Below are 14,785 nucleotides of genomic sequence, written 5' to 3'. Positions count from 1 at the left end.
CCAATCAGCGACGCGGGATTTCAGAAAAGATGGCGGCCGTTAGCGGCTCATCTGCCGCACGGAGGTCAGCGGTGATGCAGCCGGGAGATGAGCGGCGCTAGCAGCAGAACTACCCCGACCGGCAGCGCCGCTGACCTCCATGCGGCTAACTTCGGGAGATCAGCGGCTGGGGCCGCTGATCTCCCGACGGCAAGTGTGAACGGAGGACCGGGGAGCGGCGCCACCGGTCGGGATGCTTCTGCTGCGAGCAGCCGCTCATCTCCCAGCTGCTCGCAGCGGAAGTACCCGCACAGGCAGCGCCGCTCCCCGGTCCTCACTAATACGACGCTGATTGGTTGCGGCCGCGACCAATCAGCGATATGGGCGGCAAATTTAAACGCCACTCTGCTGATTGGTCGCGACTGGCAACCGCGACCAATGAGCAGTATTGGCGCCAAATTTAAACCCCGCTCTGCTGATTGGTCGTGATCAGCATTATTGGCGCCAAATTTAAACACCGCTCTGCTGATTAGTCGTTGTCGCCGGCCGTGACCAATCAGCGATATTGGCGCCAAATTTAAAGACCGCTTTGCTGATTAGTCGCGGTCGCGACTAATCAGCGATTTTGGCACCAAATTTAAACACGCTCTCCAGTCCTCACTAACATTGTTCGCTGATTGGTCGTGGCCGCCGGCCGCAACCAATGAGCAGTATTGGCGCCAAATTTAAACCCCGCTCTGCTGATTGGTCGCGTTCGGCGAACACGACCAATGAGCAATATTGGCGCCAAATTTAAACACCGCTTTGCTTATTGGTCGCGGTGGCCGGCCGCGACCAAGCAGCGATATTGGGGCAAAATTTAAACACCGCTCTGCTGATTGGTTGCGGTTGCCGGTCGCGACTAATCAACATTATTGGCGCCAAATTTAAACACCGCTTTGCTGATTGGTCGCGGTGGCCGGCCTGTCGCGACCAAGCAGCGATATTGGAGCCAAATTTAAACACCGCTCTGCTGATTGGTCGCGGTTGACGGCCTGTCGCGACTAATCAACATTATTGGCGCCAAATTTAAACACCGCTCTGCTGATTGGTCACGGCCGGCGGTCGCGACCAATCAGCGATATAGGCGCCAAATTTAAACACCGCTCTGCTGATTGCGCCCGGTTGGTCGCATACATATTCTAGAATACCCGATGCGTTAGAATCGGGCCACCATCTAGTTTATTATATTGATGGCTGAACCTTACACGACAAGCACTTTATTTTACCTTTTATGTTACCCCGAGTATACACAGCACTGTATAGAGGGAAAAAACCAGGCAATGTTAACTGAGGTCTAAGATGGTAGACATGCAAGAAATAGGAGCATGTTCACACTAGCAAAACAGAAACAAAACCTACAAAAGACAAAAATATATCTCATACCCTACCATCATTATATATAAATGTAAAGCAAAGTTGCATAATAAATATAGGGTACTTAGTGAACTATTTTTGATCAAAAAAAGTATACAAGCCGTCCCACCAGCGGCAAGGTGACCCTAAATTGGGACGGTACCTATACTGCCTATATTAAAAACCTTACTGTATATCAAAGTTGAAGTAATGCATATAAAAGGGTAGACAAATAGGACCGGGTCCCAACTCCAGACCACCCAGGCCCGTGGTAAGCTACATATATACCAGTCAGCTCAACAAAGGGGATGCCACACCCTTAAATTGCACAGAATGCAAACAAGACAAAAAACCAGGCAATGTGAACTGAGGTCTAAGATGGTAGACATGCAAGAAATAGGAGCATGTTCACACTAGCAAAACAGAAACAAAACCTACAAAAGACAAAAATATATCTCATACCCTACCATCATTATATATAAATGTAAAGCAAAGTTGCATAATAAATATAGGGTACTTAGTGAACTATTTTTGATCAAAAAAAGTATACAAGCCGTCCCACCAGCGGCAAGGTGACCCTAAATTGGGACGGTACCTATACTGCCTATATTAAAAACCTTACTGTATATCAAAGTTGAAGTAATGCATATAAAAGGGTAGACAAATAGGACCGGGTCCCAACTCCAGACCACCCAGGCCCGTGGTAAGCTACATATATACCAGTCAGCTCAACAAAGGGGATGCCACACCCTTAAATTGCACAGAATGCAAACAAGACAAAAAACCAGGCAATGTGAACTGAGGTCTAAGATGGTAGACATGCAAGAAATAGGAGCATGTTCACACTAGCAAAACAGAAACAAAACCTACAAAAGACAAAAATATATCTCATACCCTACCATCATTATATATAAATGTAAAGCAAAGTTGCATAATAAATATAGGGTACTTAGTGAACTATTTTTGATCAAAAAAAGTATACAAGCCGTCCCACCAGCGGCAAGGTGACCCTAAATTGGGACGGTACCTATACTGCCTATATTAAAAACCTTACTGTATATCAAAGTTGAAGTAATGCATATAAAAGGGTAGACAAATAGGACCGGGTCCCAACTCCAGACCACCCAGGCCCGTGGTAAGCTACATATATACCAGTCAGCTCAACAAAGGGGATGCAGTATAGGTACCGTCCCAATTTAGGCAGTATATAGGCAGTATAGGTACCGTCCCAATTTAGGGTCACCTTGCCGCTGGTGGGACGGCTTGTATACTTTTTTTGATCAAAAATAGTTCACTAAGTACCCTATATTTATTATGCAACTTTGCTTTACATTTATATATAATGATGGTAGGGTATGAGATATATTTTTGTCTTTTGTCTTTTGTAGGTTTTGTTTCTGTTTTGCTAGTGTGAACATGCTCCTATTTCTTGCATGTCTACCATCTTAGACCTCAGTTCACATTGCCTGGTTTTTTGTCTTGTTTGCATTCTGTGCAATTTAAGGGTGTGGCATCCCCTTTGTTGAGCTGACTGGTATATATGTAGCTTACCACGGGCCTGGGTGGTCTGGAGTTGGGACCCGGTCCTATTTGTCTACCCTTTTATATGCATTACTTCAACTTTGATATACAGTAAGGTTTTTAATATAGGCAGTATAGGTACCGTCCCAATTTAGGGTCACCTTGCCGCTGGTGGGACGGCTTGTATACTTTTTTTGATCAAAAATAGTTCACTAAGTACCCTATATTTATTATGCAACTTTGCTTTACATTTATATATAATGATGGTAGGGTATGAGATATATTTTTGTCTTTTGTAGGTTTTGTTTCTGTTTTGCTAGTGTGAACATGCTCCTATTTCTTGCATGTCTACCATCTTAGACCTCAGTTCACATTGCCTGGTTTTTTGTCTTGTTTGCATTCTGTGCAATTTAAGGGTGTGGCATCCCCTTTGTTGAGCTGACTGGTATATATGTAGCTTACCACGGGCCTGGGTGGTCTGGAGTTGGGACCCGGTCCTATTTGTCTACCCTTTTATATGCATTACTTCAACTTTGATATACAGTAAGGTTTTTAATATAGGCAGTATAGGTACCGTCCCAATTTAGGGTCACCTTGCCGCTGGTGGGACGGCTTGTATACTTTTTTTGATCAAAAATAGTTCACTAAGTACCCTATATTTATTATGCAACTTTGCTTTACATTTATATATAATGATGGTAGGGTATGAGATATATTTTTGTCTTTTGTCTTTTGTAGGTTTTGTTTCTGTTTTGCTAGTGTGAACATGCTCCTATTTCTTGCATGTCTACCATCTTAGACCTCAGTTCACATTGCCTGGTTTTTTGTCTTGTTTGCATTCTGTGCAATTTAAGGGTGTGGCATCCCCTTTGTTGAGCTGACTGGTATATATGTAGCTTACCACGGGCCTGGGTGGTCTGGAGTTGGGACCCGGTCCTATTTGTCTACCCTTTTATATGCATTACTTCAACTTTGATATACAGTAAGGTTTTTAATATAGGCAGTATAGGTACCGTCCCAATTTAGGGTCACCTTGCCGCTGGTGGGACGGCTTGTATACTTTTTTTGATCAAAAATAGTTCACTAAGTACCCTATATTTATTATGCAACTTTGCTTTACATTTATATATAATGATGGTAGGGTATGAGATATATTTTTGTCTTTTGTCTTTTGTAGGTTTTGTTACTGTATAGAGGGGACTGGTGCCCGCAGTATGCACAGCACTGTATAGAGGGGACTGGTGCCCGCAGTATGCACAGCACTGTATAGAGGGGACTGGTGCCGCAGTATTCACAGTGCTGTATAGAGGGGATTGGTGCCGCAGTATGCACAGTGCTGTATATAGAGGGGATTGGTGCAGACAGTGTGCACAGCACTGTATAGAGGGGATTGGTGCCGCAGTATGCACAGCGCTGTATAGAGGGGATTGGTGCCGCAGTATGCACAGTGCTGTATAGAGGGGATTGGTGCCGCAGTATGCACAGTGCTGTATAGAGGGGATTGGTGCCGCAGTATGCACAGTGCTGTGTAAAGCGGCTGGTGCCCACAGTGTGCACAGCGTGGATCTAAAGGGGATTAGTGCCCGCAGTGTGCACAGCGCTGTATATAGAGAGTAGCAGTGCCCGCAGTGTGCACGGTGCTTCATAAAGAGGATTGGTGCCTGCAGAGTGCACAGCGCTGTATAAAGGGGATTGGTGCCCCAGTATGCACAGTGCTGTATAGAGGGGACTGGTGCCCGCAGTATGCACAATGCTGTATATAGAGGGGAACAGTGCCCGCAGTGTGCACAGCGCCGTACAGAGGGAATTGGTGCCGCAGCATGCACAGCGCTGTATACAGGGGATTGGTGCCCGCAGTGTGTACAGCACTGTATAAAGAGGGGATTGGTGCCCGCAGTATGTACAGAACTGTATAAAAAGGGGATTGGTGCCCGCAGCATGTACAGCACTGTAGAGGGGAATGGTGACCACAGTATACACAGCGCTGTATAGAGGGGATTGGTGCCCGTAGTATGCATAGTGCTCTATATAGAGGGGAGCAGTGCCCACAGTATGCACCGCGCCATATACAGAGGGTAGCAGTGCCCACAGCGCTGTATACAGGGGATTGGTGCCCGCAGTGCTGTATATAGGAGATTGGTGTCCACAGTGTGCACAGCGCTGTATAGAGGGGATTGGTGCCTGCAATATACACAGCGCTGTATAGAAAGGATTGGTGCCCGCAGTATGTACAGCGCTATATAGAGGGGACTGGTACGCACAGCGTGGATCTAGAGGGGAGCAGTGCCCGCAGTGTGTACAGTGCTGTATAGAGGGGATTGGTGCCCGCAGTATGTACAGATCTGTATAGAAAGGATTGGTGCCCGCAGTATGTACAGATCTGTATAGAGGGGATTGGTGCCCACAGTATGTACAGCGCTGTATAGAGGGGATTGGTGCCCGCAGTATGCACAGCGCTGTATGGAGGGGTTGGTAGCCGCAGTATGCATAGTGCTCCATATAGAGGGGAGCAGTGCACACAGTGTGCACAATGCTGTGTATAGAAGGGATTGGTGCCCGCAGTGTGTAAAACGCTGTATACAGGGGGGGGGGGGGGGGGTCAGTGAACACAGTGTGCACAAAATTGTATAGAGGGAATCGCTGTCCACAATGTGCACAGTGCTGTATACAGAGGGGATCGGTGTCCACAGTGCTGTATAGACGGGATCTGTGCACAGTGCTGTGTATAGAGGGGATCTGTGTGCACAGCGCTGTCTATAGAGGGGATCTGTGTGCACGGCGCTGTCTATAGAGGGGATCTGTGTGCACGGCGCTGTCTATAGAGGGGATCTGTGTGCACGGCGCTGTCTATAGAGGGGATCTGTGTGCACGGCGCTGTCTATAGAGGGGATCTGTGTGCACGGCGCTGTCTATAGAGGGGATCTGTGTGCACGGCGCTGTCTATAGAGGGGATCTGTGTGCACGGCGCAGTGTATAGAGGGGATCTGTGTGCACAGCGCTGTGTATAGAGGGGATCTGTGTGCACAGCGCTGTGTATAGAGGGGATCTGTGTGCACAGCGCTGTGTAGAGGGGATCTGTGTGCACAGCGCTGTGTATAGAGGGGATCTGTGTGCACAGCGCTGTGTATAGAGGGGATCTGTGTGCACAGCGCTGTGTATAGAGGGGATCTGTGTGCACAGCGCTGTGTATAGAGGGGATCTGTGTGCACAGCGCTGTGTATAGAGGGGATCTGTGTGCACAGCGCTGTGTATAGAGGGGATCTGTGTGCACAGCGCTGTGTATAGAGGGGATCTGTGTGCACAGCACTGTGTATAGAGGGGATCTGTGTGCACAGCGCTGTGTATAGAGGGGATCTGTGTGCACAGCGCTGTGTATAGAGGGGATCTGTGTGCACAGCGCTGTGTATAGAGGGGATCTGTGTGCACAGCGCTGTGTATAGAGGGGATCTGTGTGCACAGCGCTGTGTATAGAGGGGATCTGTGTGCACAGCGCTGTGTATAGAGGGGATCTGTGTACACAGCGCTGTGTATAGAGGGGATCTGTGTACACAGCGCTGTGTATAGAGGGGATCTGTGTGCACAGCGCTGTGTATAGAGGGGATCTGTGTGCACAGCGCTGTCTATAGAGGGGATCTGTGTGCACAGCGCTGTCTATAGAGGGGATCTGTGTGCACAGCGCTGTCTATAGAGGGGATCTGTGTGCACAGCGCTGTCTATAGAGGGGATCTGTGTGCACAGCGCTGTCTATAGAGGGGATCTGTGTGCACAGCGCTGTCTATAGAGGGGATCTGTGTGCACAGCGCTGTCTATAGAGGGGATCTGTGTGCACAGCGCTGTCTATAGAGGGGATCTGTGTGCACGGCGCTGTCTATAGAGGGGATCTGTGTGCACGGCGCTGTCTATAGAGGGGATCTGTGTGCACAGCGCTGTCTATAGAGGGGATCTGTGCTCTCTGCATAGGCTGGACACGCACCCCGTAAGCCACCCCAGGAGCCCCGTGCTTCCCTACCGAGCTGTATACAGCCACCACCCATAATACGTGGACTCCTGTCCCCTCCAAACCCACAAGAACCATTCCTGGATTAATCACATCACGTGACGCCGAATTACAGCCCGCCTTATTCCAAAATGGCGTCGCCCATGAGGGCAATGATTTTAGGGTGTCGTGCCGTGAGGAGCCTGCGTGTGACGGTTCTCCAGGGACATCACGCAGTCTTCAGCTCCAGGAGAGGTGAGGATAAGGGACGCCCGTGGAAGGCGAGTGAACGTGACTTCACCTCTTGTCTTAAGCGGCCACATGGAACTACAAGTCCCAGCATGCCGCGCAGAGTCGCAGCCAGCGAGATCGCTCGTTAGGCTGTCGGTGAGCGCTGCAGGCGTGTGACGTCACTTACCTCTCCTGACCTTGTCCTGTATATTACACAGCGTCCTGCACACGCGATGACGTCACTCACTAGCACAGACACTGGGAGCACGGACCTCGTATACAGAAAGCCCATAAATAATAGTGGTGTGTGGCTGCAGCCGCTCTGGCCCGGGCTCTATTCACATAGGTGTCAATCGTTGTCAGATTTTTGCAGGAAAAATCTGCTCCACAGACGTCAATAACAAGCAGCGGCCTCTGTGCGGATTCATTGGTGAACAGCTTTGTCTTGATTATCGTTGCTCTGCGGTGTACGAATGCCGAGACCTGAGTGTGAACACAGCCTTATTTTGTATTACCTAAGAGGGTTTTCCAGTGATGACATTTTTAACCCCACAGGGGCTTTACTCGCCCTCCCCCCACCCCTGCTGTACACCTTTTCCACAGGCTGCAGTGGTGACGTCACATCTACAGCGCACATCACCGCCAGTCAGTAGAATCAACAGTGATGCCAAGAGGCCGCTGAGCCCAGTGATTGGCTGCAGCAGTGATGGGTGCTGTGTTAGTGATGTCACCACTGCAGCCTGTGGTAGAGCTGTGCAGCTGGGGCGGGGGAGGGCGAGTAAAGCTCCGTTTTGTTATTTTCACTTGCGGTGAAAAATCTCATTCTGGGAAAATCCCTATTGAGACTGTTCGCACAATGAGTTTTTGACACTGCGTATTTTTTCTGCGCAGTGGGTGGGATTCATAGAAATCTCCTGCCCACGCTGCGTTTTTTTTACGTAGCATTACCCGAGCTGCGGTGCCGGTTTCACATCCACAACATGTCCGTTTCTCTTCCGGGTACGCTGAGGTTTCTGTGCTGATTTTTCCCATAGACTTGCATTGGAAATCATTTGCGGAAAATCCGGAAGTAAAAAACACATGCAATCCGCACATGACTGTCAGAGTTTTGTCAAAGCCAAATATCAGGAAGTATCAAAAACAAAGCAGCTTTATTTAAAACAGGACATTCCAAAAAGAGACAAAAAACGTGATAAAAACACATTATAAAACTTAAGGAAAAACTGCAAACTAATTTAGCCAATAGCGAAATGTAGCCTAAAGGAACCGTCCAGGATTCATAGTACTTTCAAGAATACTTGCAATCCTTTTTTTTTTTTTTTTTTTTTTTTTTTTTTTTTTTTGCCAGTATATAAAAAAATTATAGGAATGCAAAAAAAAAAAAAGTAATTCTTGGTGTTTATGGTGCGTATTCAGATGCAAGGCTTCTGCCTAGAACGGATTTTCCACTTTTTACTCCTCCCCCTCTTGGAGTGACTGTTCAACATTTTTGAGATGGTCGCATGTAAATTTGGCTAAATCTATGAAAATGCGGAGGACCTGCCCATTTTAACGAAGTCAAAATAAAAATGACAGACTTGGTGCAAAATATTTAAAAAATGGTGAACAGCTTTTATAATTGTCTAAAAACAAAATAACGCAAACTGCGTCAAAATTCTGGCTGAAATTCTGTGCTGTTCACCCTCATGACCACTGCAGCCAATCACTGGCTTCATATATGCTTGCATGTGTGGGATGAGACCATATGTAATGTCATCACTGTGGGAGAAAGAGAAACTAGCTAGGATCACCACAGCATGGAATAGATATATATATTCTATTTTCTGATGTTTCCTGCTGTTAGACAATATTTTTTCAAAATCCTGAATAAGAAAATCCCTGGACATTATCCACTCTTAGGCTGCGTGCCCACGTAGCGTTTTTCAAGCGTTTACGCTGCGGAATTTCCGTAGCGGAAACGCTTGTTAAATGCTAGGTAATCCGCTCCCCATGGTCCCCAAGGGGATTCCGCAAGTTCTATGCCCACGCTGCGGATTTTTCCGCAGCGTTTATGCTGCGTTCAAAAATCCGCAGCATGTTCATTAATTTTGCGTTTCCGCAAGCGGATTTGCCTTGTGCAATGCATTAAAAACGCAAGTCAATTCCGCATGTGGTAAGCGCGCAATAAACGCGTGCGGAATTCCGCATGCGTTTTTCCGGGAGAGGACATGCGGAAATGAAGCAGAAATTTTCTGCTTCATTTCCGCAACGTGGGCACATAGCCTTAGGCTAAGTGCCCACGATGCAGAAATGCTGCATATTTTTTCCGCATCTCCCTGGCAGGAAAAAACGCATGCGGATTTTTACATGCGTTTTTCCTGCCAGGTAGAAGCATTTGTCAAGCGTTTTTGCATGCACTTCTGCATGCGGGTTATCAAGCGCTTTTCCAAGCGATTTTGGCATCACTTGGAAAAGTGCTTGACAACTTGGTCACACTATTTAAATCCATGCAACCGGCTTGGATTTATATATTGTGACCGAGTTATAGTTTAACTCACATGACTAAATGACGTCATGAAAGGTCCTTTCACACCACCGCGAGCCGTACAAGAGACCAAACGCAGCGGAGAAAAGACCTGGGGACATCGGAAGGTGAGTATATGTTTATTTTCTATTTTAAATTCTTTTTTTAACAGGTACCATGATACCTGGGTTTGGAGGAGAGTCTCCTCTTCTCCAGACCTGGGTACCATCCGCACATTGAATCGCTTAATATCCGCATGTGCACATGTAGTGATGAAGATATTAAGCGATTCAACGCAAGTCAATGGCGGCAATTACGCTGCGTGTCCGCAAAATTAATGGACATGCTTCGTATTTTTCCGCAATGATAATCCGCAGCGGAAATTTCCCCAGCATGTGCACAGCACATGCGGATTATCATTGGGGACCATGGGGCACGTATTACCAAGCGTTTTTTAAGCGTTTTCGCTGCGGAAATTCAGCGGCAAAAATGCTTGAAAAATGCAAAGTGGGCACACAGCCTTAGAATTTGACTTTGTATTATACTTCCCTTTGAAATTCTGCTTTGGTTCCTCGCTGTCAGACCAGATTAGTCCTTGCCACTCTGATTTTTAGATTCCGGTGCAGTGATGCTGCAGAAATGACCTGAGATCCAGTACAGACATTGTGATAAATTCCAGAGGTCTCCATCCATAAGAGTGAGGAGCCATCAGGGGCCCTGTGGCCATAGCAAGTTTAAGAGGAGCAAAGATGAAATACGTGGAGATCAGGGAAAGCAATTCCACAAGCCAGGTTGAAGGCATCAGGTGAAAGACAGGTGTCAGGGAACACAGTGGGGGCCTCTGCAGTGGGAAAAATTTAACATGAGGATTAGACGGAAGGTTGTAGGTGGTAGGACCGGTGGTATATTTAAAGGGATTCTCCAAGTATAGGTGATAAATGTTTGATCATTTGGGGCCCAGTCGTTGGTTCATCGCTGCACCATGCATGCCTGGAAATACACCTTCTGCACTGCGCATGAGTAGGAAGAACAAGTCAACAGCTCAACCAGACAATGTGAGTAGAGCTTTAAGGGAAGGTTTCAAGACCAGAACAGCGGTGAACAGCCTTCATAATGGCTGTTCAAACATAACTGACATTGACATGCTGCGGGTCTGAAAGACGCGCCGCGTGTCCATTTCCCCGGGTGATCCGCAAGTGCACAGACACACATAGTGGACATGGGGTTTGTAGAAATCCCATCCACTATGCTGTAACATCTGGATGCTGTGGGTTTGACGCTGCATAACACGCAGCTTCAAACCCGCAGCGGCTCCTGATCATTTGCACATGCCCTCAAGGAGCTGTTCTCAAGTTGTTTCTTCAGAAGCACATTATTCCCCTGCCTCCTGAAAATTGCCAGTTAGGACGGGCAGCATTGTAACCCCGCTGGCCCAGACTGTGTGCTGTCCCATGCTTTGAGCAAAAAAGGGAAGGGACAGCGATCTGGACAGTTTGAGTTGTGTGTACAATGCAGTATTCACAGCAAAGAGGTTGCAAGTGTGCTCTTCTTGCCTAGGAAACACAACAGAGGTGGCCGGTAACTTAGGCAAAGAGCTATAAACTATGGAATTAAAAATTACTCTGTTCTTCGGATCATATAGGATTTTTAATAAGAGATAAGTTGCTTGTTTCTACAAGGACTCTTCTGTTTTACCCATGTACCAAGATGAGACAACCCCTTTAACTATATTGGTTTAGTTAGGTGTCTTCTTTTATGTTTACCAATTTTTAATAGAAGACTTAATTACTAGAAACTAATCTTTTTCTTTTTGTTTCTCCTTATTGCAGAAATCTCATTTAAACTAGACGAGAAAACCGCTCACAGTAGCCTGGACCTGTTCAAGAAGGACACAGGGGTCATCTATCGTATACTAGGCCTTGAGCCCTCCAAAGTCCCTCAGAATCTTGAGCGTTTCCGTGAATGGGCAGTTGTTCTTGGGGACACCCCAATTGTGAGTGGTCGTCATTATTGGGAGGTGACTGTGAAGAAGTCCAATGAGTTCCGTGTTGGAGTGGCAGATGCTGACATGTCCAGAGATGAATGCATTGGTGTAAGCAACCGTTCATGGGTCTTTGCGTATAGCCATAAAAAATGGAGTGGAATGGTGGTAAAGAAAATAATCCCCATTACCAACATTGGCCATCCAAGTAAGGTGGGCCTCCTGCTGGACTACGAAGGTGGAAAACTCAGCCTAGTGGACCCTGAAAAAGGCTCCCTCGTCCATACTCTCAATGCTGACTTTCGAGGCCCGGTTGTGCCTGCATTTGCTTTGTGGGATGGAGAACTTCTTAGCCACTCGGGCTTGGATATCCCTGGCAATCTATAAAGCTCCTCAATAAAAGTGTCTCATCAGCTAAAATCATAGCCTGGCATTAAACTGCTCAACTTTGTTATTGGTGTTCCATGGTATTCAGTAAGAAAAAGTTTTATAGTCTTCAGTATTTCAGTTATAAACAGCATCAATGTGGAAACTGCTGATTTATATTTTCCATATTCTTAAGTACAAGAAAGACTTAATCTGATGTATCTAAGGGGAGAATACGTCAGTGACAGCTTTAAATTATGGCTTCAGCACGGGAAATGACTTGCTTTCAGTACAGACTCATTATAAGGACCTTATCAAATGTATAGAATGAGATGGAGAATTATTTATTTGTGTAATTATGGTGAAAGGCTTTACATTTCTCTAATATTCTTACCAAATCTCTGTTTTTTTTTGCTATTGATGGTTATGATTAAAAACAAAAAGTCAATTAATAGCGATACCTGGTGACCTGAGGGTGACTACTCAACCTGCTCATACTGGATGTGGTCTGGAGCGATAACCTCTGGACCATATAACCGGCCACTAGATATACCGCAATAGTGAATCATGAGTATAGCGAATTATCCATACTCCCTTAAACTCCCCATACATATTAGACAGTAGTCATCCGAGCCCATTGATTTCAGCAGGATCATCCGACCATCTGTTATGAATGGGGGCCTCCCAACTTTTCCTCCAACGTAAGATGTAGGGGGAAGAGAAGGATCTGGGAAGATAAACTGCAGCCAGATGTTTCTCATATGGGTTCTCTATTAGAGAACCAAGCACCTTTGCTTATGGGGAAGTTGGGTGACCCTAGCCTTACACTGATGCTGGCATTTACATTCAGCCTATGAGAAGGTTCGTGTCCCCTCCACCCATACACTTTAGATGGCTGTCGGCTGGATGATAGTTCGGCCGACAGCTATCTCTCCCAACTCTCCATACACCGAAGTGCTTGCTCTGGTGACGGCACATGTGTTCCCTATGAGAGAATCACTGCCAGACTCTTGGCAGTGGCTTATCTTGCTTAGATCAAAAGGATCCACAATACAAAATTGGAAAGGCCGGATCCTTATCTACCCCGACATCACCTGCTGAGGGCCCCTATATGCCTTAGACCGTCAGCTGAATCCATCAATATTGGCAGGTTCAGATGACATTAGTCTAATGTGTATTGGGGCATTATGACTTTTGCTGTGTCAGTATATGTGAGAGGAGTAGATGTTCTGGAGTAATAATGCACAGAGTTTATTAATAAATTGGTTCCCCGTGATTGACCATTCAATAACATAACATACTGCTAAAATCTATTAATGTCTGATCAGATTGGATTAATCTTGAAAACAGCAGTGGCTAGTCCCATGGTTTTGGTGTACAGGTAGATTAGTATTAGTCGTCACTAATGACAGGTACATAAACAGCCAAGTGGTTTGGCAAGAGCTATAATGGGGAAACACCTTTAAATATATTTGTCTGACTCATCCCCTGTTTTTTTCAATCATATAGACATGACAAAAGTTTATTTTTTTGTGTTGTGCTGATGATGAAGCCCATTGTTTATCGTCTAGAACAAAGGGGCCCAACTTACCATTTGTATAAATAAATATTAAGTTCTGACTCATTAAAAGGGGAATTCTCAAGTTGTGGCTAGAGCAGCAAAATTCCAGTCTTTCACTGCCATGTTGCTGGCGGAGGCAGGCAATCCTCCTTGAGTGGCAGTTCTGGCTGTTTGCTGATGCTTCTGTGACACATTAATGGTCTGTCAGTGCTTGTTCTGAAGTCTACATTGTTATCACTATATTTAACAGTAGCTCAGGAGCCAAGAGGGAGGTGAGCAGCTAACTTCTGTGTAGAAATTATGGGCAGGAGAGAGCTGACTGGGAACTTAGCAGTTAACTCCTCAGCCTAGAAAGTAACTATTGGTATACTCTCGGCCAGGCCCCTGTGGTTGATCTTCTTGACCGGAAGCTGTACACTGTGTAAGATAAAAGCTGTCATAGTAGAAGAATGACAGCTGATGGAAAAGGCAAGTCAATTGCAAACTTGCTTATTTTCATGCTGTCTAACTATACCAATTTCATCGCACGAGAATACCTGTTTAAAGAAATGGCAAAGATCCTGAGCTAAAAGTAAAGAACATACATTTCCCTGCCTATTTAATGACTGATTTTCTATAAAGGCTAACTGCATTTACAAACTTGCAATAATATTAATTGTGCAAAATAAATATTTTGACCACATGTTCGGATGCTGATAATTATTCTGGCTGTGATTCTTTCTTCGCTTAGTTATTACGTTCTCCTTGCAGTTTACTCTAAATAGGAAACTTATACAGTATGTTCACATATGAAAAGGATTCTCTGAACCATATGTCCATTGCAATATAAATCTCACCCATACGCTACGTAGAGAATTCACATTGTAAATTGCCTGGCATTCCGGATTTGACAGCCGTAGCCTGGTAATTTTTGCTGCAAATATCCATAGCGGACTTTCACCCTTTGCAACGGTGGAGAATGCTGCTAATTTTGTCCATAGGTTCTGTGCAGGAAATGACATGACTGTATGAGATCTACAATGAAGTTATGACTGGTGAATGTGGAGATGTCAATGACGCTCCGGGGATGTGGTTACAGCACCTGCTCTTGGCAGATTCTCTTTTCAAGTGCGCACACCAAAAAGCATTTTTTACACAATTGGGAGTAAACCAACGATACCAGTTAAAAAATATTTAATCTTCATGCAAGTGTTGCACAGGTTCGTGCTACCCATGTGTATTTCAATCTTTCATTTTGCTAATATATAAATATTTAGGACCTTAGTACTGTTT

The 14,785-nt window shown here is 45.8% G+C and overlaps 2 protein-coding genes across 3 annotated transcripts in view; one reads left to right on the top strand and one right to left on the bottom strand.

The window, feature by feature from the left end:
- Window positions 1-7,536, bottom strand: part of MIP (major intrinsic protein of lens fiber) — a 153,200-nt gene extending 145,664 nt beyond the window's left edge. For both annotated transcript variants that reach the window (XM_073663650.1, XM_073663666.1), the window contains exon 1: window positions 7,290-7,536. In XM_073663650.1, coding sequence (XP_073519751.1) covers window positions 7,290-7,394 — 105 coding nt within the window. In that variant the 5' untranslated portion in view covers window positions 7,395-7,536. The remainder of the gene's footprint in view (window positions 1-7,289) is intronic.
- SPRYD4 (SPRY domain containing 4) lies at window positions 6,974-14,195 on the top strand. The gene is made up of 2 exons (XM_073663676.1): window positions 6,974-7,126; window positions 11,435-14,195. Exons 1-2 carry the CDS (start codon window positions 7,024-7,026, stop codon window positions 11,971-11,973), a joined length of 642 nt encoding a protein of 213 aa, XP_073519777.1. The 5' UTR covers window positions 6,974-7,023; the 3' UTR covers window positions 11,974-14,195.
- Window positions 14,196-14,785: the final 590 nt, after the last annotated feature.

Source organism: Phyllobates terribilis, unplaced genomic scaffold (assembly GCF_046119375.1).
Source record: "Phyllobates terribilis strain yellow unplaced genomic scaffold, ASM4611937v1 Scaffold_2__4_contigs__length_985480577, whole genome shotgun sequence".
Lineage (NCBI taxonomy): Eukaryota > Metazoa > Chordata > Amphibia > Anura > Dendrobatidae > Phyllobates > Phyllobates terribilis.
This window is presented reverse-complemented; position numbering and strand designations above follow the sequence as displayed.

Coding starts and splice junctions, on each gene's coding strand:
- SPRYD4 (XM_073663676.1), top strand. CDS start 7,024: ATGGCGTCGCCCATGAGGGCAATGATTTTAGGGTGTCGTGCCGTGAGG. Junction 7,127..11,434: donor AGTCTTCAGCTCCAGGAGAG/GTGAGGATAAGG, acceptor TCCTTATTGCAG/AAATCTCATTTAAACTAGAC.